Raw genomic sequence first — 23,213 nt, 5'->3', positions numbered from 1 at the left:
GAGATGAAATCTTTCAGACTTCTCTGCCAGGTCTGGCTTGGTTTCACATTCCTCCCAAACACAGTCTCTTATGTAGCTTAGGAAGACAGGCTTGTGCCACTGAGCCCAGGAATAAATTGAGAAGGGCTTTCAAAAGCTTACCTGCTCAGGGTGGCTTTGAACTCAAGCAGCTAGAATTAAAGGTGTGAGTAGTATTTCTTTTGGTATATTTCTTATAATTACCGCGTGCTAACCGATTGCGCCACTGGAGCTCCATGGTATATTTCTTTATATATACATCCCACTACTAAAATCTTGATTTTATGTTGTTATAACTTTTGATAATTCCTACTTTCCTACTAAGCAGCACATTTCTATCTGCAAAGATTTGATTTTCTAAGGGATGTAAGTGTATAATTACCTAATATACTCAGTCTCTGTAACAAGTAAAGCTGTGTGGATAAGCAAGAGTTCTCTTTCCCATCTTTTCACTCTTAGGCACTCAGATTTATTTAAATTAGTTCTTCGCTTGCTTATGTAAATTTCAGCAAGCATCTGACTCTGTGGCACATGAAGACAGAAGGAATTTGATTAGTATGATTCATTTTAGTACTTTCTTCCTACTTCCATATTCTATGAATGTTTATGTTTTTGTACAATTAGTAGTACTACAAAAGCAAAACCTTTGATTTCTGTCAACAGGGCTAGAACTCTTAAAATATTGCTATTGAAACAATACATGGAATCTAAAAATGAATGCAAAGAGATTTCAGCAAAGATGTGAGATAATTGTATCAAAAATTTTAGGGAAGAATCAGGCACCAAGAAAGCTGAGATCTAAGGATGACAGTTCAATGCCAGCCCAGGCAGGAAAGTCTTTGAGACTTTTATTTCCAGTTAACCAGCAAAAATTTAGAAGTGGAAGTTTAGCTTAAGTGGCACAGTACTAGCCTTGAGCAAAAAAGCCAAACAAGAGTATAAGAGTTTAAGTTCAAACCCCTTGACCGGCACACCTACAAAAAGAGAGACAAAGAAAGGAAAGAAGGGAAAGAAAAAAGAAAGAAAGAAAGGAAGGAAGGAAGGAAACAGAGAGAAAGAAAGAGAGAAAAGAGAGAAAAAAGAAAGAAAAACAGAAAAAGAGAAAGAAACAGAAAGAAAAGAAAGAAAGGAAGGGAGGAAGGAAGGAAGGGAAGGAAAGAAGGAAGGATGGAAAGAAGGAAGGAAAGAGTAACATAAAAAACTGTCACCCAATGGTATAACCCCTGTTTTCACTGTATTTGATGTTGGAAAATTTGTGGAGAGGAAGAGAAAAAACAAATTGTTTAGATAGGGATACAGGTGGACCCATTGCAACAATAAGATGTACAAGACATCATGTTGAAAAATGAACTTCACAACCTTGGGTAGGGGGGAAGGGGGAGACACGGGGCGGGGGGAGGGAGATGGTAAGAGGTGGGAAGGGGAAACAAAGGAGGAGGCAACAATGCTCGATAAGAAATGTACTCATTACCTTGCTCATGTAATTGTAACCCCTCTGTATGGTATTTTCACAATAAAAAAATTAAAAAAATTGTCACCTACAATTTAAGAAAGAAATGACTTCATATTAACTACTAATTTGGTTTACCACAAATGAAAATGCCCATAGGAATAAAATCTACATCACTTATGTTCATGTATTTAAATTATAATAAATTTCTATTAAGAATCTAAATTCCTCTCTCACATACAGTAATGTATTGTTTCCACTTTTGTTTTGAAATCTACAGAAATCATAAGCTAGGCTGTCAAAAGCTGACATTAATGTAGACGCCACCTAGCAAGGGTCTGTCCTCAACTCTTTGACATCAATTCTATAGCAAGTGGCATATTCTAGCTCAGCTTGGCCAACTGGACCACCTTTCCCTTCTCTCAGCTGTGGCTGGTATGCTGGTTTTGAGACATGTACTCTCCTGTGCTCTAGGAAGCCTTGTCCTTTCCCTGGTATATGCTCATACTCTCCCTTAAAACCCACGCCCAAACTACTGAGTTTAAATGTTTTCAAGGGCTGGGAAGGTGGCTCAGTGGTAGAGCACTTGCCTTGCATGCCTGAGGCCCTGAGTTTGATTCCTCAGCACCACATAAGCAAAAAAGAAAAAAGTCAGAAGTGGCGCTGTGGTTCAAGTGGTAGAGCGCTAGCCTTGAGCTGAAGAGCTGAAGGACAGTGCCCAGGCCCAGAGTTCAGGCCCCATGACTGGACCCCCCTCCCCCCCCCAAAAAAAAAAGTTTTCAAATATAGTTTTCAAGACAATTGCAACATGAGAGAAGTCACTGATGCTCTAGTCTTTGTGTGTGTGTGTGTGTGTGTGTGTGTGTGTGTGTGTGTGTGTACGTGCACGCGCACATGTGCTGGTACCAGGGCTTGAACTTGGGGCCTGTGTACTGTTCCTTAGCTTTTTGTTCAAAGCTGGTGCCCTACCACGTAAGCTGTGGTTTCCCTTCTGGAGCTTTGTAGAAGTAAGACTTTGCTGCCCAGGCCGGCTTCAAACCAGATCCAGACCTCAGATCTCCTGAGTAATTTAAAAAACAGGTATGAGCCACAGGTGCCTTGAAGAGTGTTCTATTCTTGTTCACCAACTGATATCCATTATTATTTCAGTACCCAGTGCAATGAAATCAAAAGATGTCTTTTATGAGCCTGGGTAGCCCCACACACTGCAGGATTCTTTCTTCTATGAGTGTCTTTATTCAAAAGACCATCCATTTTATACAATATTTTATTCCTTCTTGATATGAGTGTTACCTCTGAATGTCTTTTCCTATCTGAAAATGGAATCATTGATGAAATTTTTCAACATAATCTCTCTAAGACACACTTACAGAGCCTAATTCCCTAACTCCTATTTCAACATATATTCCCTACATCTCCTAGCTAGATTATAAGGTTCCTATGATATTTGATAAAATGCTGGTACCCTTGCATGGAATTAAACATAAAGTGTCTAAAAATTTGTTTAGAAAATAACATAATCAGAAGGTTGGGAATGTGGCTGAGTGGCAAAGTGCTTGCCTAGCATACATGAAGCCCTGGGCTCAATTCCTCAGTACCACATAAACAGAGAAGGCCAGAAGTGGTCCTGTGGCTCAAATTGAGTGCTAGCCTTGAGCAAAAGAAGCTCATGGACAGTGCCCAGGCCCTGAATTCGAGCCCTACGACTGGGAAAAGAAAAGGAAAGAAAGAAAGAAAGGAAGATAGAAAGAAAGAAAGAAAGAAAGAAAGAAAGAAAGAAAGAAAGAAAGAAGGAAGGAAGGAAGGAAGGAAGGAAGGAAAGAAGGAAGGATGAAGGAGAAAAAGAGAGAGGGAAAGAAGGAGGAAAGATAGGAAGAAAGAAAGAAAGGAAGATAGAAAGAAAGAAAGAAAGAAAGGAAGATAGAAAGAAAGAAAGAAAGAAAAAAAGAAAGAAAGAAAAAAAGAAAGAAAGAAAAAAAGAAAGAAAGAAAAAAAGAAAGAAAGAAAGAAACCAGTGCTTTCAAATGTTCACAATACTTTTGATGCACATGTTCATCTAGGAATTGGACCATTTCTCATTGTTTGCACTGATGAGTATATATAAATGTGTGTTCTCTCTCTCTCTCTCTCTCTCTCTCTCTATATATATATATATCTTCATACACATACACACACAAGCACACATAATATAATGGCGCCTCTATAAAAACCTTCAAAAGAGTCTGTAATGGCATAAAGCCCTTTAATGGTTCAAAGGCATGTAGTTGCTCATGCTTGCAATTCCAGCACTAGGAATTAGAACTCATAGGATCAGAGGGTTGAAAGTTCAAGGCCATTCTGAGTTACATAGTAAGTTCAAGGCTGATCTAAGTTACATGGGGAGACAGTCTCAAAACTAAACAAAATAATATTTAAACAAAACAAAATAAGAAGCAAGGGTTTGGTCTGAAGCTCAGTAAAAGGGCACTTGTGTACTTAATATTCTACATTTCTATCTTCAATCCTCATCACCACATATACATATAATATGATTAGAGGGAACTAGCCTTTGTGACATGTTTTTCTTTGCTTGTTTACATACAAAAGAAAGAAAAACTGAAGACTAAGGCAAAAGGATGTGGTAGAATCAAGTATGACACAATAATATTAGTAACAGTCTTTGTGTCTGCGTGCCAGGAACTGTTTTAAGCACTTAGCCTCCATTAGCTCATTTAACAACACAAAAGTCTCTTGAGGAAGTTATTTTCATATCCTTCCAATTGTTGAGAAAACTGGGGCAGAGGTATATTCAATATCTTGCCTAAGATCACAAGTTGTGAGGGAAGGCACCAAGATATTTGACCATAGGTATTTGACATTACAACTCAGGTGAATATTGATTAGTTATAATAATTATACTTTTTAAATTAGAATCTCCGATTCTTGTTTTGCATTAGTTACTTGGTATATTAGTATATTAAAACAAAGGACTTAATCCCAATGGACTGGTCTAGAGATATAAGGAATCCAGTCATTTTAACCCATCTCATGAAAATTTCCTAGTTTAGGTGAACACAAAGCATTTGTGAACATGCAGGAGAGGCATCTACATCTGTTGCTGTCAGGGGAGTGAAAAAGATGACTTCCATATAGAAACTTAAATCCAAAGATGGCCAGCAGGTAGGCACACAATGGATGTACAAGGCATTACTCATATGCAGTATTAATTTCAAATATTTCACACAGGACAAAGCACAATGTATTCATTAACCTACAAATAATTTCAAAGATTCAAATGAGATTACTCTCTTTCTTGGTCCATAAGCACAAAACCTGAAACAAAGTGGACAGCATTCCTTCTGTGAGCAGATTCTCTTTTACTTAGTCTCTATAGATGATTAGTAGTAACTTGACTCATGATTTGATCTAATGATCTTTACCTTGTATTTTTCTCTACTACATTTGTAAGTATTTTCAATATCATAATATAGGGATCTTAAGGCATGTGTGCATGCATGAGGATGTGTTATTTTGAGCCACACAAGACCCTAAACATGAGATTTATATCCTAAGCCACTGTATATGCTTATCCAAACAATACTCTTCAAACAAAAAGCACATTAACTTGTTTTAGATAGATAGAATTAAAGCATGTGACTTTTGCAACTTTCTTCCATGCTTAGACATGAATAAGCAACTCCCAAAGCTTGATAGAAACTACATTTTACCTATTTGTACATACCTGAAGATTAGGAAGAAAAGAATATAGACAAAAAGGCAAGCTAGGTACAAAGACAAAGCAAAATTATCTAGTGTTGTTCTGACTGCATCATCAAATTGAGTAGAGTGATTCCCAGACTACTCTGAATAAAATACAAAATACTAGGGAAGGAAATTTTGCATTCAAAATTTTCTTCTCATATGATATTGTACATATATCCCATTGTCAATTTTGATATCAATGAAATAAAAGTTTTTGGTGCAATTAAGTGCGTAAAATAATTAATTAGATTCAAAATGATTATGAGGAGGGGACAAACAACAAAATTGTAGATTGTCTAAAATATTAAAACAAACCCAAAACAAAACAATTCCTGTCAACAGCCAGATAGCTGGTCTAGTAACAAGCTAGTAAATAAAATCTCCCCCCAAAAATCTCCTAGCCCTTACAAAATTATTACCATGTGAAAATGAGTGGAAATAATAATGAAAATCAAATTTATTTCCACAAACACAAATTGTTGTCTATTATAATAAAGATGATGCTGTTGATAAGGACCCAAACCACCATATATATATATATATATATATATATATTATATATATATAATTTCCAAACCACCATATATTTAATACCAGGCCTTCAACTTCATCCTTTGCATCAGTTAACTCAATTTTCATTAAATCTCATGAAGTAGTTTTTAATAATATGGAAAAGAACTGAAACCTGTCCAAATCTAACTAAAAGGTAATTTATGATGGTTCTAAAAATCAAAGTCAGGTTTATTTGATTCCAAATCTTGGTACAAGCTAAGTAAAAGTTGTGAAGACTAATGGGAGAAAAAAAGGTGAATGAAAGAATAAAAGGGGTATTGGATTAATGATGCTGATTGGATTGAAATGCTGATCTCAGTGCTGAAGGACAGCAGGCAAGAAAAGCACAACATGGTCTCTTTAAATTAGCTCATTCAGAGGGAAAGGACATGATTCAGATGCAGAGAACAAGAGCTCACAGGGGTGAAAATAGATACCTCATCAGTTAGCATTTCCCTTTGGGAATCTATTTTGTGTGCATGTGGAGGCAGCTTTTCTAATGAAGTTTCCATTAGAAGAAAGAAGCTAGTCAAAGCTGGTTGAACTAATGAGTGAATCTTGTTCTTCTCAGCCTACTCATTTATCCTAGATTACATCAGTATAGCTCATTATCTAGTGTCTTCATAATATATTAGTTCACTGATTGCTTCATATATATATTTATATACATATATATATATACACATATATATATATATGCTTTTTCTGTCATACTGTGAGCACATTAAGAGCAAAGACTCTGCCTTGCTTTCCATTTTAAACCTGGGGCCTTGATAATTGCCAGTCTCATAGTATTTGCTAACTAAATGTTTTTCAATCAACAAATGAATGAGTTGCTATAGAGACCATGGACTATGTATAGAATAGTAAAGTACAACACACTAAAATGAATTTATAGAAATAGCAGGGGGAAGAAAAGATAGACTGAAAGGCAATCTATCTACAATGACAAAGGAGAATTATCTAGTTTCTGTTCTGAGTGCATTGTCTCTGTCAAGAAGAAAAATCTTCAAGCCAGACGTAAGAGAACAGAGACATAAGAAAGAACAAAGTGGGAAAGCAGTACTCAGCTGTTTCATGTAAGCATTTCCAGGTCCAGACAATTTATGCTTAAAGCAATGCAAAAGCTTGAAGCTATAATTGCTCAATATAACATCTGTGCAGAGTCATGGCAAAAGGAATTAAACAATGATCCAAATGGAAATGAATTGTTTTAAGAAATGCTAATTCTGGATTACAATATTCTAGAAAGAATTATTTAAACAGATGGCCTTAGTACGTAGGATGAAGGGGAGCAGTAAATACCAAACTACTGCTTAGGTTCACTAAAGAGAAAATATCCACTAAAAAAACCTCTATGCCTAACCTCAACATGAAAAGTAAAAATAAGGTACACAAAGCTCTGAGCCTTCACTCCTGGTGATCTCTGATTTCAGACTACCTGGATTATAGTTGGAAATTCAGTCTTGATAATGTCTTTTTCTAATATCTCAGACAAGATTCTAATTCCGAGAGCTTCTCATTTCTTGGTGCTGAGAACATTTTTTATGCTCCTGTCATAGAAAGCTGGAAACAACCTAATTATTGAAAGTATGGTTGGCTGCATTGGAGTTTTAGTTATTTGGACATGTTTTAAGATGTCTCTATGGCCAGAGATGCTTACATTCCTTTGCACCCTGTGTGAAGCTAGGAGTGAAGAATGTGCTGCATTTATATCTTATCTAGTGGTGGCTTATTCTGCCTAGATTTTCAATGGATGCCAAGGTGGGGTGATATAAGGAGGATCCTCATGAGGAACACTTCTGCGAACTAACTTTTCAAACATGGCCCTGGCCTCTCAACAGTAATTCTCAATCCATCACATTGATGAGAATCTATAAGGCAGGTTTAACACATTCAAATAATGATTTTTATTAAAATTAAATATAACAACCAAGCGCTAGTGGTTCACAACTATAATCCTAGCTACTGAGGAGGCTGAGATTTGAGAATCTTGCTTTGAAGCCAGCCTGGGAAGAAAAGTCATGAGACTTTTATGTCCAATTAACCTTCAGAAGGCCAGAAGTGGAGGAATGATTCAAGTGGTAAAAAATTAGCCTTGAGCAGAAATGCTCAGGAACAACACTCAGACCCTGAGCTCAAGCTCCAATACCAGTGAGCACACACACACATACACACACACACACACACACACACACACACACACAATAAATACAACAAAACTTTATTGATCACTTTATAGATTATGGGTAGTTATAAAGAAAGTTCTTACTCTGGGAGAAAGTATGAAATTTTTATTTTACCTTGATACAGACTTGGCTTAAAAATAACTTATAATTATTTTTGTTTAATTAGTTATTTTTCATCTTTAATAGTTATTTTTATTTACTACTAAGTTAATAAAGACAAGCAAAATGATTAGGATCAACATATTGAAAATATATGAAAATGAATAAACATAAAACAATATTTAAGTAGAATCAAGGAATATAAATATATAGTCAACTCAACAGATGCAGAAAATCAGTGACAAATACATCCTTTAATAATAAAAGCTTTTCAGAAAGTATGAATAGAAGAAACATACCTCAACATAAGAAAGTTTTATATATAAACCTAAAGCCAGGTGTATAAACCTAATTCCAGTACTGGAATTTCTAGTTAGAGCAATAAGGAAACAGAAAAAATAAGAGATTCAAATAGAAAAGGAAGAAGTCAAATGATCTGTTTTTCCTGATGTGATTCTATATGTAAAAACTTCAGAGATCTCACCAACAAACAAATGGAATTCTATGCTTCCATCACAAAGAATGACATTGCCCCATTCATAAGGAAATGGAAAGACTTGGAAAGAAAATCATATTAAGTGAAGTAAGCCAGACCTAAAGAAACATAGGTTGCCCAGTTTCCCTCATTTGTAATAATTAGTCTATGTCTAGGATAGTTCTAGCAGAGGATCACAATAGCTCAATAGCTATAGAGACATGACTTAATAAAATGAGGCTAAATGAAATGAACTACAAGATATAAAAAGAAGAGATGAATTGTATGCAGTTATTTCCTTTTCCTTCCTTTTTTCCCCTCTTTGGTTTACCCCTTGTTGTCATTGTCTTTTCGTTACCTTTTGTATTATATATAAGTTCATGTGATTTGGGGATGGGAAGGGGAAATCACAGAAATGGTGAGACAAAGGACAAATGGTGAACCAATGCAACAGTGACGCTCACAAGACACTATGTTGGAAATGAACATTACAACTTGCAGGGGAGGGGAATAAGGGATGCAGGACAGTGGGAGAAAATGAGCGGGGTAACAATGTTCAACAAGAATTGGACTCATTTCCTTGCTTATGTAACCCCTCTGTACATCACCTTTACAACAAAAAAAAAGAAAAAAAGGAAAAAGTGCTTGAGAAACTTCATGGAGTGGGGTGGGGAGGAGTGTGAGAGGTGGGGGAAGGAAGGGATAGTGGGACAACAACAAGGGAAGGGGTAACAATGATTGACAAGTAATGTGCTCACTGCCTTATTCATGTAACTGTAACCCCTCTGTACAACATCTTTACAATAAGATTTACAAACATTTTTAAAAGACTGAAACTAAATCCTTGTTTCCCACCTCATATAAGAATCATTTGAACACCTTAATGTAATATCCAAAACTTTCAAACTACTGCAGGAAAACATAGACAAACCACTGAAGTATATAGACATAGGCAATCGCCTTCTAAATAGTACTCTCATTGCTTAGAAAATAAGAGTAACAATTCACATGAGATTTTATTAAATGTAAAGCTTCTGAAAAAAATCCAAAGAAACAATTACCAGAATAGAGACAATCCACAGAAATAAAGAAAATCTTTGCCAGCTCTTTGTAAGATAAAAGGTTGATATCCAGAAAATATAAAGAACTTGAAAAATTAAACAGTGGAAGAACAAATAAGCTAATTAATACATGAAGAAATGTTCAGCATCCTTATCCATAAAGGAAACATAAAACGGAATATTACTAAATAGCATTCAAATTCTGTCTCACCCTAGTCAGAATGGCTGTCATCGGAAACAACAAATGGCGGTGAGAATTTGAGAGAAAAGGGACACTTAGACAATACTGGTGGGAATATAAATTAGTACAGCCACCTTGAAAATCAGTATGGATGTTCCCCAAAACCTAAAGATAGAATGGCTAGATGATCCTGCTATACCACTGTTAAACATATATCCTAAGGAACACTAGTTTATGAGGAATTGAGATAGTTGCACAATCATGTTTCTAGCAGCTCTAGGATGTTGACTCTAACAATACTAGATTCACCCCACATTTAAATCAGGAGAATCAAAACAATTCATTTCTTATATTAAAAGGGCAATGTTTCTTGTACAGGGAGAATGTAAAGATTTCAAAACATATGCTTAATTCTTCCATTTCAACTAAAACACCAGCAACATTTTGAAAGAACATATTCTTAAATATGCTGCATATGTACAAAGCTGAAGGCCCCCTGTCAGCCTCCATCACTTTGATTGTATTTCCCTGTACTTGTCAAAATAGGTTGTACATAATTTAGGGCAGGTATTTGGCACAACAAAGTTTTCCATTTGGTGTTGAAGGAGATCTTCGTTTAGGAAGGCAGTTTTGAAGGTTTGATACTAACTCACCTATGATACTAACTTCTATAAAACTGTGAAGTATTGTTTTACAGAATTTAAAAGAGTATGGGAAGGGATGGGAAGGGGAAACAAAGGAGGAGGCTCCAATGCTTGATAAGAAATGTACTCATTATCTTGCCCATGTAATTGTAACTCCTCTGTACAGTATTTTCACAATAAAAAAATTTTTAAAAAAAGTAGTGTTGTAGGGAAAAGTAGAGTTCAAAACTATGATGACAGGCTAAGACAAAACTCATAAAGCACCATCGGATGGTGAGATTACCGAAAACTCATTAAAAATATGGGTTGGAAATAGAATTTAGCAATTTCTCACAAGTCTCTAATCCTTTATCTTTCTCTGGACATTTAAGATCTTTGCCAGAGAATCAATTATAAGAAATTCGAAAAGATAGGAAGCTCAATGATACAAATAAAATGGAGCATTCTATTGCTGTGTAAGTCACTAAACAAATAAAGCAGTCTTAAATACAATATTTGGGGTGAAGAACTTCACATAGGGATTTTTGAAAAGAGTTGATCACTAACAGATGAGTTAAAATTCAGGCCATGTGTCATTATTTTACACGAGGAAAGAAGAGCCCACAAGAAACACATGACTGAGAAATTCACCAAAGCACATAACCTGCAAGCAAGTCATGGTAACAAAAATGTGGATAAGCCCATGATCTCAGAAACTAAGAGGTACCCAAGAGAGGCAAGTCAAAGTTACGGAAGTTAACTTAAGTTACCTAGAACAAGGTAGTAGAACCAGTATTCATAGAACACAGAGCAAAAGAAACATCAGTCCCTCTTGGACCTGCAAATGGCTGCCTAATGTATCTTGCAAATACAGGAAAAATGGGGATAAAAGCTAACTTAATTGTTCACTAGTGTGATACAGATGATGAAACCTAAACACTTAATTTGGAAAAGAGTTTGGTATTAAGCTGACTACATTGATTACTGTGAAGTATATGACATATCTGAATGGATGTGACAGAAAATAAAGGCTCCTCTATAATTTAGAAACCTTGAGCTAGCTATTTGTTCTAGGAACATCCATTTTATTCAATCAGTTTTCTCCATAAGTTGTTTATACATAATGTTCAAAACAACAATGATGAAAGATGCACTTGAGCCCCCAAATAGAATTGGATTTGTTCTACCAGTCCAACTATATATGTAATTTCTCACTATCTATAACTGTTAATTCAGAAGATGAGTTACTAAGTAAAAACAAAAAAACTAAAACCACACCTGTTTAATAATGAAAATCTAATTGTATTCTCCTATTTAGTTTCCAAAATATTTGCCCCAAAGAAATATCTAGAAGAGTGTATGTATAACTTTTTTTTAGTCACATTTCCCTATTAAAGCTCCATGGGAGGCAAAGCAATTATGCAAGTGACTCTATTTGGAACTCAGGAGATATGCCCTAGAAAAACAAACTCAGCAGAAGAGAAATTTCTTTCCTTTTGTAGAATGTTACTTCATATACATATGTATATATACATATATATGTATATACACACATATATCTATGTATATATGTATATGTATGTATGTATATGTATATACACACATATATCTATGTATATATGTATATGTATGTATGTATGTATATGTATATACACACATATATCTATGTATATATGTATATGTATGTATATGTATATATATATGAATACCCGGTCTATCCAATGAGAGATTCAGGAACATCTGACTTGTCAGGTGCTGCCTTCCCTCTGTCCTCATTTGACTCAATTCACCCACTCCCACAGCAGGGTCTCAGGCAAAATCCAAGTGAGAAAAGGTAGTTTTTAACAAGCCTTCCTTTCCTCTTTACAACTGTCTTCTGTCCCAGTGATTCTTCTGTAGCTTCATTTAAACTAATGGGAATCATTTTCATCACATTGGTTTTGGTATTTGTCTGAGAAGAATTTAGACTCCAAACAAATGTCACATTAAAAATGAAACCTCAGTGGGGCACCTGTAGCTCTCCTGTAATTCTAGCTACTCTGGACACTGAGAGCTGAGGAGAGTTGTTTGAAGCTATTCTGGCAGAAAAATTTGTGAAACTCTCATCTTCAATTAATCACCAAAAAGCCAAAAGTAGAGCTATGGTTCAAGTGGTAGAATGCTAGCTGTGAAGGAAAAAGCTCAAGGACAGTGCCCAGGCACTGAATTCAAGCCCAAAACCAACACACAAACACACACACACACACACACACAGAACAAATAGCCTGGTGCCAGTGGCTCACACCTATAATACTAGCTACTTAGGAGGTTGAGATCAGAAGATCTTGGTTCAAAGTCAACCCAGGGAGCAAAGTCCATGAAACTCTTATTTCCAATTAACCACCCAAAAGCAGGAAGTAGAGCTGTGACTGAAGTGACAGAGCACGACCCTTGAGCAAAATAATTCAGGGACAGTACCTAGGCCATGAGTTCAAGAACTAGGATCATTTATCCAGCTTTTCTTTGATTTGTTGTGTTTCTGGATCTTTACTTAGGAAGTTTCAGCCAGTGCCAAGGAGCCCTAGTGTTTTACCTATCCCTTCCTACAATATTTTCAGGGTATCTGCTCTTACATTGAAGTTTATGATCCATTTTGAATTGATTCTATTGCAGGGTGATGTATAAAAATCTAACTTCAGTTTTTTGCCTGTGTATAGCCAATTCTGCCAGCATCATTTGTTGAAGAGGCTGTCTTTCTTCTGTGTATTTGGCTCCCTTATCAAAGATTAGGTGGCTATAGGTCTGTGGGTTCATTTCTGGGTCTTCAGTTGTAAGCCAAATCCAAAGAAACATAGGCTACATGGTTTTCCTCATTTGTAATAACTAGAATGTGTCTAGGATATTCTTAGCAGAGGAGCAGCACAATAGCTTAATAATTATGATGCTTATGAAATGATGCTTATTGAAATGAACTCCAAGAAATGGAAACAAGAGGATTTTTTAGTGTACTGTTGGCAGTTATTTCTTTTTTCTTTCTTTTTCCCCCCTTTGGTTTCTTCCTTGTTTTTGCTGTTTTTTATTTCTGTACCCTTTGTTTTGTATATAAGTTTATCTGATTTGCGGAAGAGACGGGGAATCACAGAAATCATGGGACAAAAGGTAAACCAATTCAACAGTGATACTCACAAGACTTGGTTGGAAATGAACTTTACAACTGCCCGGGAAGGAGGGGGGAGCAGGACTGGGGTGGGAGTGGAAGAAAATGAGGGAGGGTGCAGCACTGCTCAAAAAGAAATGTACTCATTGCCTTACTCATGTAACCCCTCTGTACAATATCGTTACTCATTACCTTACTTATGTAACTGTAACTGTAATTGTAAAGGTATATCTTTACAAAAAAAATTTTCAAAAAAAGTAACTAGGGTCAGCACCAGAAAAAAAAAAGAAAAATGAACCAATAACCAGGTTCATGTTTTATGAATGTTTTCTTTTCTTCAGCTTCTTAAAGCATCAAAGCAGCTAAATATAAATTTAAGTATCACAGTACACACTGCCTCCTGCAGAGAAAGTGTTGTGTACATCTATAGCTTCTTCTGTCATTCATCAGCTAAATAATGTGCCTCAACGTTCACCACAATGTCTTCTGGTCTAAGCTGGCGTCAGTTTCCCAGCCGTTAAAACCCATTAAGCATAGCAGCAAGCCCAAGTACATGTAACTGTATTTACAAAGATTGCCTTTCCCAATTTCTATAATTAAAGAAAGAATTCATAAGCAACCAATTGACGAATGGCTCGTCGATTAATTTAATGATAGGAAGTAACAAGAATATATACATATATCTTTAGTTTTCTAGGAGGGAGACATGAGATTGTATTTTCTCGGTTGTACACAAGTTCTGAGAATTTACCTATCCTGTTGCTTCTTTGTGAAGATCAAATAGTGTTTATAAAATGCCTGATAAATAAAGGTCACTTAATGATTAGCAGCCATTCTTACTACCCTACCAATATTTCCATTTAGAGATTAACTTCACACTTGGGGTAGAGAATAGAGTTAGTTTGCAGTGAGTTACAAAAGCAAGGATGGAGTTTAGAAGCAAAGTTAATAATTATTACTAAACTAAGTGAAATAATGAGTAATCAAACCACATCAAACCATAGTAACAACAGTTTGTTAGTGACAAAATTCTCAGTGAAACTTGTCAAATTATTAGACAAAAGAAATATGAAAGATATGCTTCAGGCTAGAATGGGTCCAGTTTGAGTGACTGTTTATCAGTCCAATGGACATAAGCCACATATAAGGTACAAAATGTAAAAAAAGAAAAAAAGTTAACATGTTTTAAAACATGGTGCAGCTTTTTTGGCTGACTTTATAAATCAAAATACGAAGGTAACAAAGGTGAACTTATATTTTGCGTGCTTAATGAAAGATCCTTCATGTTAAATATACTAGGTTACCTTAAAATTATTTTTGTCATCAGATACTATTGTTATAGGAGAATATTTTCTATGTATTTATAGGGCAATGGACAATGTAAATATAAAGAGTTTCTGAAGTGAGCAGAAGCTATTTTCTGTATTTTATTTTTCTTCACTTCGTATTAAAGTGGCTTAATAATAGTTATCTCCTGTTAAGTACCATCCTGGTCCCTGGTAACTCAAAAGCCCCTCAGAAATTTAAAAAAAATCTCATACTCGTTACCTTACTTATGTAACTGTAATCCCCCGTTCATCACCTTTACAATAAAATTAAATAATTCTCATTATCTACCCTTTATATCAAGTTATATCTACTCTTGTGTTCTTTGTCATTCTTGTTATAGCAAATAGCACTGTTACCTATAGTTACTCAATTTTGAAAGCTAGAAATTTAGTTACCTCTCCTGACTATCCCTTTCTCTCCTTCTTAAATGCAACTTACCATTGAGCACTGTTCAGTTTAGTTTCTAATTCCTCTCTCTAGCTCTCTTTGTCCCCTGCTATACATTTGAACTAACCTTTCCCCTCCCCTTGTCTAGCCCACTGTAATAGCCTCCTCACTGGTCTAATGGCAGAACCCCTCTTTTCCCAACATGGCCTTCCTCACCCCAAGACTATGCTTCCACCCTGGCATGAACTAGCCTGTGTTATCTTACCACCCTAGCCTTGAGCTTAAAACTCCTAATGACTTTGATTACCTTTTCCATGATGAAGAAGGAAAAGTATAGATAACTGGTGGCTCACACTTGTAATCATGGCTTATCATGAAGCTGAGGCCTAAGATATGAGGATCACAGCTCCAAGCCAGTTTGGGCAGGAAAATACACAAAAGTCTTATCTTCACTTAAGAAAAAAAGACAGAAGTCAAGCTATGGTGCCAGTGGTAGAGCACCAGCTGTAAGCATAAAAGCCAAGTGTGTGTGATGCCCTGAGTTCAAGCTCCTATTCTGGCAGAAAAAAGAAAAAGAAAATAAACACACACACACAGATCTTGGGGAAAGTCTTTTAAAATGTGGTTTAGAAAGCTCCCTTCCTGCTTTATCTTGCATTACTCTTTTTGTCTCTGAAACAAACCAGCTTTGGTACGTCCTCTGCTCCCTGCTGTCTTGAGACAGCTCTGGATTTCCTCAGGCCTCTGCGTGGTCATCGCTTTAGGTTTTACCTCCCTCCCTCAGAGATACTCCTTAAACTCCTAGTCAACATCAACTTCCGGCTTTACATTTTCCTAATGCTAAGCCCCGAATGAACTTTCATTTTTATTTTGACATTTTGGCTAATATTTTCCTTTCCTAGTAATCTCTAAGTTTCTGTAGAAAGAGAACCACATCTATTTTGAGTCACTCACTAGCTTCAGTTTAAACTCAGGTATTTGAGCTTATAATATTCAATAGTACATATTTGAGGGATGAGTGTAGAAATGATGTCAGGAGACATCATTTGTCCTTGAGAATGTCCTTGAGAACATTACACTCTTTTGCTTTGCAGAAAAGAAAGAGGGGAGGAGGTGGGAGGAGACAGAGGAGGAGAAGAAGGAAGAAGTGTAAGCTCATCATGTCAAATGCACTTTGATTTGTGGCTAGAAGATGACAATGGTCAACTCAAACTAGTCTAAGGCTAGGGGATTTTGCAAGGAAACAAACGCACAACCTTTACCTTTAGTTTTAAGGAATTCAGCTTCTCCTCCCTGAGGTGCTCCCTCAGCATGTCCCGATGCAGCCGTTCCTGCTCCCTGGCGAACTCGCCCAGCGTGTACTGGCGGACGCTGTTGTGGCGGCTGGACATGCCCAGGGTGCTGCCCCCCTGGCTGGGCACGCTGGTGAAGCCTTGCCTCCTGGTGAAGTAGTACACCGTGACACAACTGAAATGCACATTCTTGGTCCTCAGCCGCTTCTCCCTTTTGAGAATGGAGGAAGCTGAAAGAGAAAGAGCCAAATTCAGTGGACACCGAGGGCTACAAAATACACGTGAGCTTGCAGCCCTCGGCGATCAACCCTGCCCAGCCCTATGATGGAGTCTAAAACTATCAGATTACAAAGTTGGTTTTAAAAAAAAAAAAGACTTTTTAATTTCCCCTCCTATATTTTGTTCTAGTGGTGGCAGAGGACATTTCTTTAAGTGCTTCTGTCTAAACCAGTGTTCAGGAAAGCTGCCAATTGTTTTTGAGCCAGAATTTAGTCTCTCATTTCCCCTAATCCCCTAAATTTTGGTTTTATGATTTGTTTGTTTTTTACACAGGTGTACCATACTATAATCAGAAAGGACATAATACAAAACCCCAGATCTGGGAACTTCTTTCTGTCAACAGGATGCTTGGTAATAAAAACACTGACTAGTTATCAAAAGTAAGAGTTTCACAGGAAGATTAAGTTCTAATGTCCTACTGCACAGTGGAATGAACAGTGTACAATAATTGATTATATATTTTACAGAGCACCACTAGAAAAGAGATTTTTGGCTGGAAGTCTCCCAAGGCAAAGAAATGATAAGTGCTTAAGATATTGGAAATGCTAATTATCATGATCTTATAATTACAACATTGTATCCACATATGTACTAAATTATCACACTGTTCCTATAAATATGTACAATTATTACATGTCAGTAGAAATATATTTCCTACACTGGGCGCTGGTGGCTCACGCCTGTAATCCTAGCTACTCAGGAGGCTGAGATCTGAGGATCGCGGTTCAAAGCCAGCCCGGGCAGGAAAGACCGTGAGACTCCTATCTCCAATAAACCACCAGAAAACCGGAAGTGGCGCTGTAGCTCAAGTGGTAGAGCGCTCGCCTTGAGCTGAAGAGCTGAGGGACAAGAGCCCAGGCCCAGAGTTCAAGTCCCACGACCGACAAAAAAAAAAAAAAAGAAATATATTTCCTATAATATTGGAAAAAAAAGAAAAGATCTCCTAAATACATGGAAATATCTTGTTGATACTACTTAGATGTTTAGCAACCTAAGTCTGACAAAATTCTCATTGATTAAAAAAATAGTAATATCCTAGTAGGATTCTAATCCAATTGTTAAGACACTTGAAAATGCCAAGCAATATTTTAGCACTTTTCTTTTTATCACTCATTTCAAAATTAATTACACTTTGTATATATTTATGTATAAAGTAATGATGTATTAATATATACATACACATTAAGAATCATTAAATCAATTTAATTAACATGTCTATTACCTTACCTTTTTGTGTGGTGATGGTCAGAACCTTTAATATTAGATATAGGGATAGCGAAAAAAGAGAGCATCAAGGAGAGTTGGCGTACATACTAGGGTAGAGAGAAAAGAGCTAAAAATGATCAGCATGAGCTTTTGAAGCTGGAAGACACGGTAGACATCATCTGCTCTGATCCTTTTATTTCATAGTGAAGCAATCCAGCTTTAGGGACTCTCAGTGATTTCTTTTTATATAGTTTGTTGCAGCGTTAAACCCAAAAGCTCTAAATCTGGTTCCCTACAGTGGACATCTTTCCACTGTGACAGAAAGGACACAAAGAGAAAGAAATAGAATCATGCTACTATGGATTGAATTTTTATTGCCTTCAGTCCTGAGATATGTTGGAGCCCAAGCCCTCAGTACCCTAAGATGCAGTCTCCTTAGAATATAGGGTCTTTACAAATGTAGGTATGTTAGGAGGAAGTCATTAAGGTGAAAACCAATCCAATATGATTGATAGCCTTAGGAAAAGATAAAAGTTGGATACAGATGTGGAAAGGTGGAAGATAATAGGAAAAGATAGAAAAGATGATACCATGTGACGAGATAAAGATTATTGCTAGGACTATCAAAAAGTAAAATATTCAAGAAAAAGCCCATTCTACAGTTATATTTTTAATTTTTTTCAGGTTCTGGGGCTTGAACTCAGGGCCGGGGCACTGTCCCTGAGCCTCTTTGTGCTCAAGGCTAGCAATCTACCACTTGAGCCACAGCACCACTTCTAGCTTTTTCTTTCTTTTTTTTGGTCAGTCATGGGGCCTGAACTCTGGGTCTGGGTGCTGTCCCTCAGCTCTTCAGCTCAAGGCTAGCGCTCTACCACTTGAGCCACAGCATCACTTCTGGCTTTTTCTGCTTATGTGGTGCTGAAGAATCGAACCCAGGGCTTTATGCCTGCAAGACAAGCATTCTACCACTAAGCCACCTTCTCAGCCCCCACTTCTGGCTTTTTCTGAGTAGTTTATTGGAGATAAAAGTCTCACAGACATTCCTGCCTGGGCTAGCATTGAACCATGATCCTTAGATCTCAGTCTCCTGAGTAGTTAGGACTACAGGCATGAGCCACTGCTACCTGGCTTTCTGCAGGTTTTAAAAGGGAACATAGGTCACATCTTTATTTGGAGATAGATGGAGGTGGAATGGAGAATCTCTTTTCTAGGAGATTAAGCTTTTGACTGCCATGCCAGAGTGAGGAGCTGAAGCTACAATAAGGTGGAGACTTGGTATCATAATATTTCTGATAGACCATGACTTGCTGCTGGCTAGCTTCAAGAGAATTTTGTTTGGAAAGCTGGGTGAACAATAAATGTACAAGAACTCTAATATCACTTAGGATGTACATATGAATATTCTTCCAAGGGGGTGCAAGTATCTTTGTCCCATTTTTCCACTGTAGACCTTTAAATATGGAGAAATCGCTGCAATCAATCTCATTTGGGGGGTTTATTTAGTCAGTAAATATAAATTTGGGACCTACTATGTGTCAAACAGATTCTAAATCTTTGGGATACATAAGTGGGGGGAAAAATGAATGATGATACTTCCTTAGGTAGAATTCCCATTCCAGGAATGAGACAGAAAGCGCACACTCCAGGATGGAAAAGTAAGAGAATTACGATTTAGCTTACCTTACTTTGCCTCTTTTCTACTATTTTACTGCCCCAGAAGATAGAGAGCAAATGCATTTCGAGGTGTGCATAACTTATCCACACACTCACTGAAGTTTTCAACATTGATTTAGAAGCTCTGACCTGCTTCATAACTATATGCTTAAATCATCTCAAAACAAAGAATTTGTCAAATGTAAAAGATCAGCATAGGACACAAAATTTCACAGTCTTTCTACTAATCTGCCCATCAGATCTGACAACCTGATCTGTCACCATTCTATAGCAATTGAAGTAGAGAATCTGATGTTGACATGATGACCTCTCTTGATGACCTTTCATCTTTCTTTGTTCCTTATATCATAAAAGGGTGCCCTTAAATGTTCCTTTCAAAGCCGTAACCCTGCAGACAGGGTTACAGGTTTTAATATACTCACTTAAAAAAAGTATTACAATTTATGATAATTTTGTTGCTTATTATTTAGAACACTAATGGCACCCTAGACAAGTTAATTTTTCAATAATGTATTTAGGCCTATAGCTTTGTTTTTTTTAACATCGTAAGTTTTGTGGTTTCTCTCTCTTTTTGTTAACCCTTTAGTATGTATCTACTACAATACCTTTTCTTGAAAAGCCAAATTACCCTCTTTCCTCAGAAGTCAGAATGTAGAGATGATTTTCTGAGATGATTTTTTGACAATAGCGGAAGTCCTTAGGCTATGTCCTTTGCAGACTAAAGTGTACAAGGAAATTGAAGTTATAAACTGTATCAGTAGGGCTTATAAACCTGTGCTTATGTGTTATTTAATTTGCATATTATAAATCACATTGTAAAGACAATTATCCACAGACTATGAATGAAAGGCTTTCAAGTACTCTAAGATCATCCTAATGAAATTTATTTTACATGTGGCTTTCTAGTATTTAGGAGCCACCCACAGCTTTCTTCTGATGATTGAATCAGAGCAAGGCCAAAATGAGCTGTCTTCTGCCTCTAGGCTCCACTTTGACTAGCATCACAAATGAAGTCATAAAAGGAGTTCTTTCTTCAAGCCTGAGACAAAGTGAATATATTCACTCACCACATTAGCCTTAGGGAGTCTGAAACCTCTCTGGTTTACCTATGTGCCTTTTGCAGAATGGATAAACAGTACTTCCTGACTCTAGAGTTCAAGGTTAGCTTTGCTACTGTGAGGTCAAGAGCAAGAAAAAGGAAGATAATGTGGCTTACGGCTTCAAAAAATAGTCAATTTTCATATTCTATACCAATTTTAAGTATCCTCAGCTACTTTCCTTTCATCCAAGTCACAATGACTATCCTGAAGCAAAAGTTTCTAAATGCGACAGTCTTACGCTATATTCTAAATGTGACAGTCTTATATTCTTCTTAAGATACAGCTCTCAGGACAGCATACCAGGCCACGTGCATGTCACTATAAAAAATCGTCTATCTAATACAGGCAAAATTATTTTTGCAAATTAAATGAATATCAGCACTGACTGGTATTAGCTATATTTCAGAGTTCTCCACCTTAAAAACAGTAATTTAAAAGTGAGTAAAAATGAGCTGGATACTGGTGGCTCATGCCAGTAATCCTAACTACTCAGGAGACTGCGTTCTGAGAATGGTGGTTCAAGCCAACCCAGGCAGGAAAGTCTGTGAGACTCTTATCTTCACTTCACTAGCAAAAACCCAGAAGTACAGCTGTGGCTTAAGTGGTAGATCTCTAGCTTTAGGTGGAAACAGCTCAAGGGGAACACTCATGCACTAAATATAAGCCCCGGGTATCGGCAGCCCTTCCCCACAAAGAATGGAGAAGAGAACTGACTAATTCACATTTGCAAGGTAAAAATGTAGTAAGGTAAAATAATCTCATCACAAATTATAATTTATGAGAATGAATTTATATAAATAAGACAGTAATATATAAGGAATAATTCATTTTTAGAATCTATACTGTTGTTATTGTAAAAGTGATATACAGAGAGGTGACAGTTACATAAGTCAGGTAATGACTAAAGCGGATTAAAAAGGAAAACCAAAAACTAAGAAGTAAATGTTTCTAGAACCATCCAGAAAAGCAAGTGCTCTAGTGAGACAGATGTTCTGCATAGTCTAATCCCATACAGAGGATGGGAGAGTTTGAAAGTGTCAGAGTCAGGTGACACCAGGTTCTAAGAAACCTCAGTGGATTCTTTCCTATTCCACACTCATGAAGGTTCACACAGGTTGGAAGATTTTCAGATTGACACGTCAGTTCAATTTTTTTCCCTGAAAATAATCATTTGAGGTTTTGTTTTGTTTTGTATATGTCAGCCATTTGTGAACATGATGCGTGAATGCCATTTCACCAGGCTTGGGGATCTGCATGCACTAAGATAATCACACATGTCAACCTCTAAGGTTGAAAACTGTGTCCTGTTCCACCTGCTTCACCTGTACTCTGGACCAGAGAGCTGACTTTCACCTCTTTAGACACATTTCTTGTTAATGTCAACAGCTTTGAGCACATCCTGCCGTAGCTGGAAAGGCAGACAGCAGCAGACAGAGATATGTATTTTGGCACTGCATTTAGCATGGAGAGGTGGAGAGCTGATGGTCCAGTTTCAGGTTAAAAAAAAAAAGAGAACTGTGGAAAATTTTAAATCTGTTTGGGTCCAGAGTTAATAATATGTTTTCATCTCCTTTGCATATACTCAAAGGGAAAATGCCAGCTACATTTTTCAATTTGTATGTCAAGTTTATTTTTCAATTCAAGGGAAATTTAGTAAAAAGCAAAATGAGCTTGGTGAAATGTGCTTGTTTTCTCTTAATATATTTTGGGCAATAAAAGTATATATATTAAAAATAAACAGACAAAATTAGCTTAGAACTCTGAAAGTGTGGACTTTGTTTCTTACTTTGTAGAGGACAAACTGAGATCGAATTAATTACCAAGCCAGTTTTTATTTCTAGAAAACAAGTAATTTATATAAAAATAATAGATTACAGTATTTCATACATTTCCCATAGTTAATGTTATGATGAAGCTAACCTTTATAAATGATTTGTGCAAATTTCCTGTGAACACACACTGGCATCTAAGTTGGCAGGATCTTCATCATATGTCACCCACACAGGTAAAAAGGTAAAAGTAGGTCTAGCAAACAAAAATCATAAGGATTTCCTTAAAAGTACAGTTTAGTTTGGAATTAAACTACATTTTTCCTTGTTCTAATTATTCTCCTTTATTTCTTTGAGTCATATTTTCATGTTTTTCTAATGTACTTGTTTCAGTCATTTCTTTCACTTTTTTTCTTCAGGTCTGTATTTAGAACAGTTCGTCAAGTATCAACAAGTATGGGTGATTGAAAGGTAAACTTAGACTAATTATAACATTTTTTTTCTAGCCATGAACAAAATCTCAGTCTAACTATGTGATATGAAGTCATTTATTACCTGAGGTTAAATCAATAGTATATCACTTTATACTCATTCTGGAGAGTATAGAAGATACATGGACAATCATAAGCAGAAAAGACCATCACAAACACTG

General features: G+C 36.5%; 1 protein-coding gene across 1 annotated transcript in view; it reads right to left on the bottom strand.

Annotated features, from left to right (window-relative positions):
* Csrnp3 (cysteine-serine-rich nuclear protein 3) overlaps positions 1 to 23,213 on the bottom strand; it is a 74,506-nt gene that overhangs the window by 5,767 nt on the left and 45,526 nt on the right. Inside the window, exon 3 of the mRNA XM_013028625.1 lies at positions 16,504 to 16,763. Within this exon, the coding sequence (XP_012884079.1) occupies positions 16,504 to 16,763 (260 nt within the window). The remainder of the gene's footprint in view (positions 1 to 16,503; positions 16,764 to 23,213) is intronic.

The sequence above is a fragment of the Dipodomys ordii genome, unplaced genomic scaffold (genome assembly GCF_000151885.1).
Source record: "Dipodomys ordii isolate 6190 unplaced genomic scaffold, Dord_2.0 Scaffold5, whole genome shotgun sequence".
NCBI classification, from domain to species: domain Eukaryota; kingdom Metazoa; phylum Chordata; class Mammalia; order Rodentia; family Heteromyidae; genus Dipodomys; species Dipodomys ordii.
This window is presented reverse-complemented; position numbering and strand designations above follow the sequence as displayed.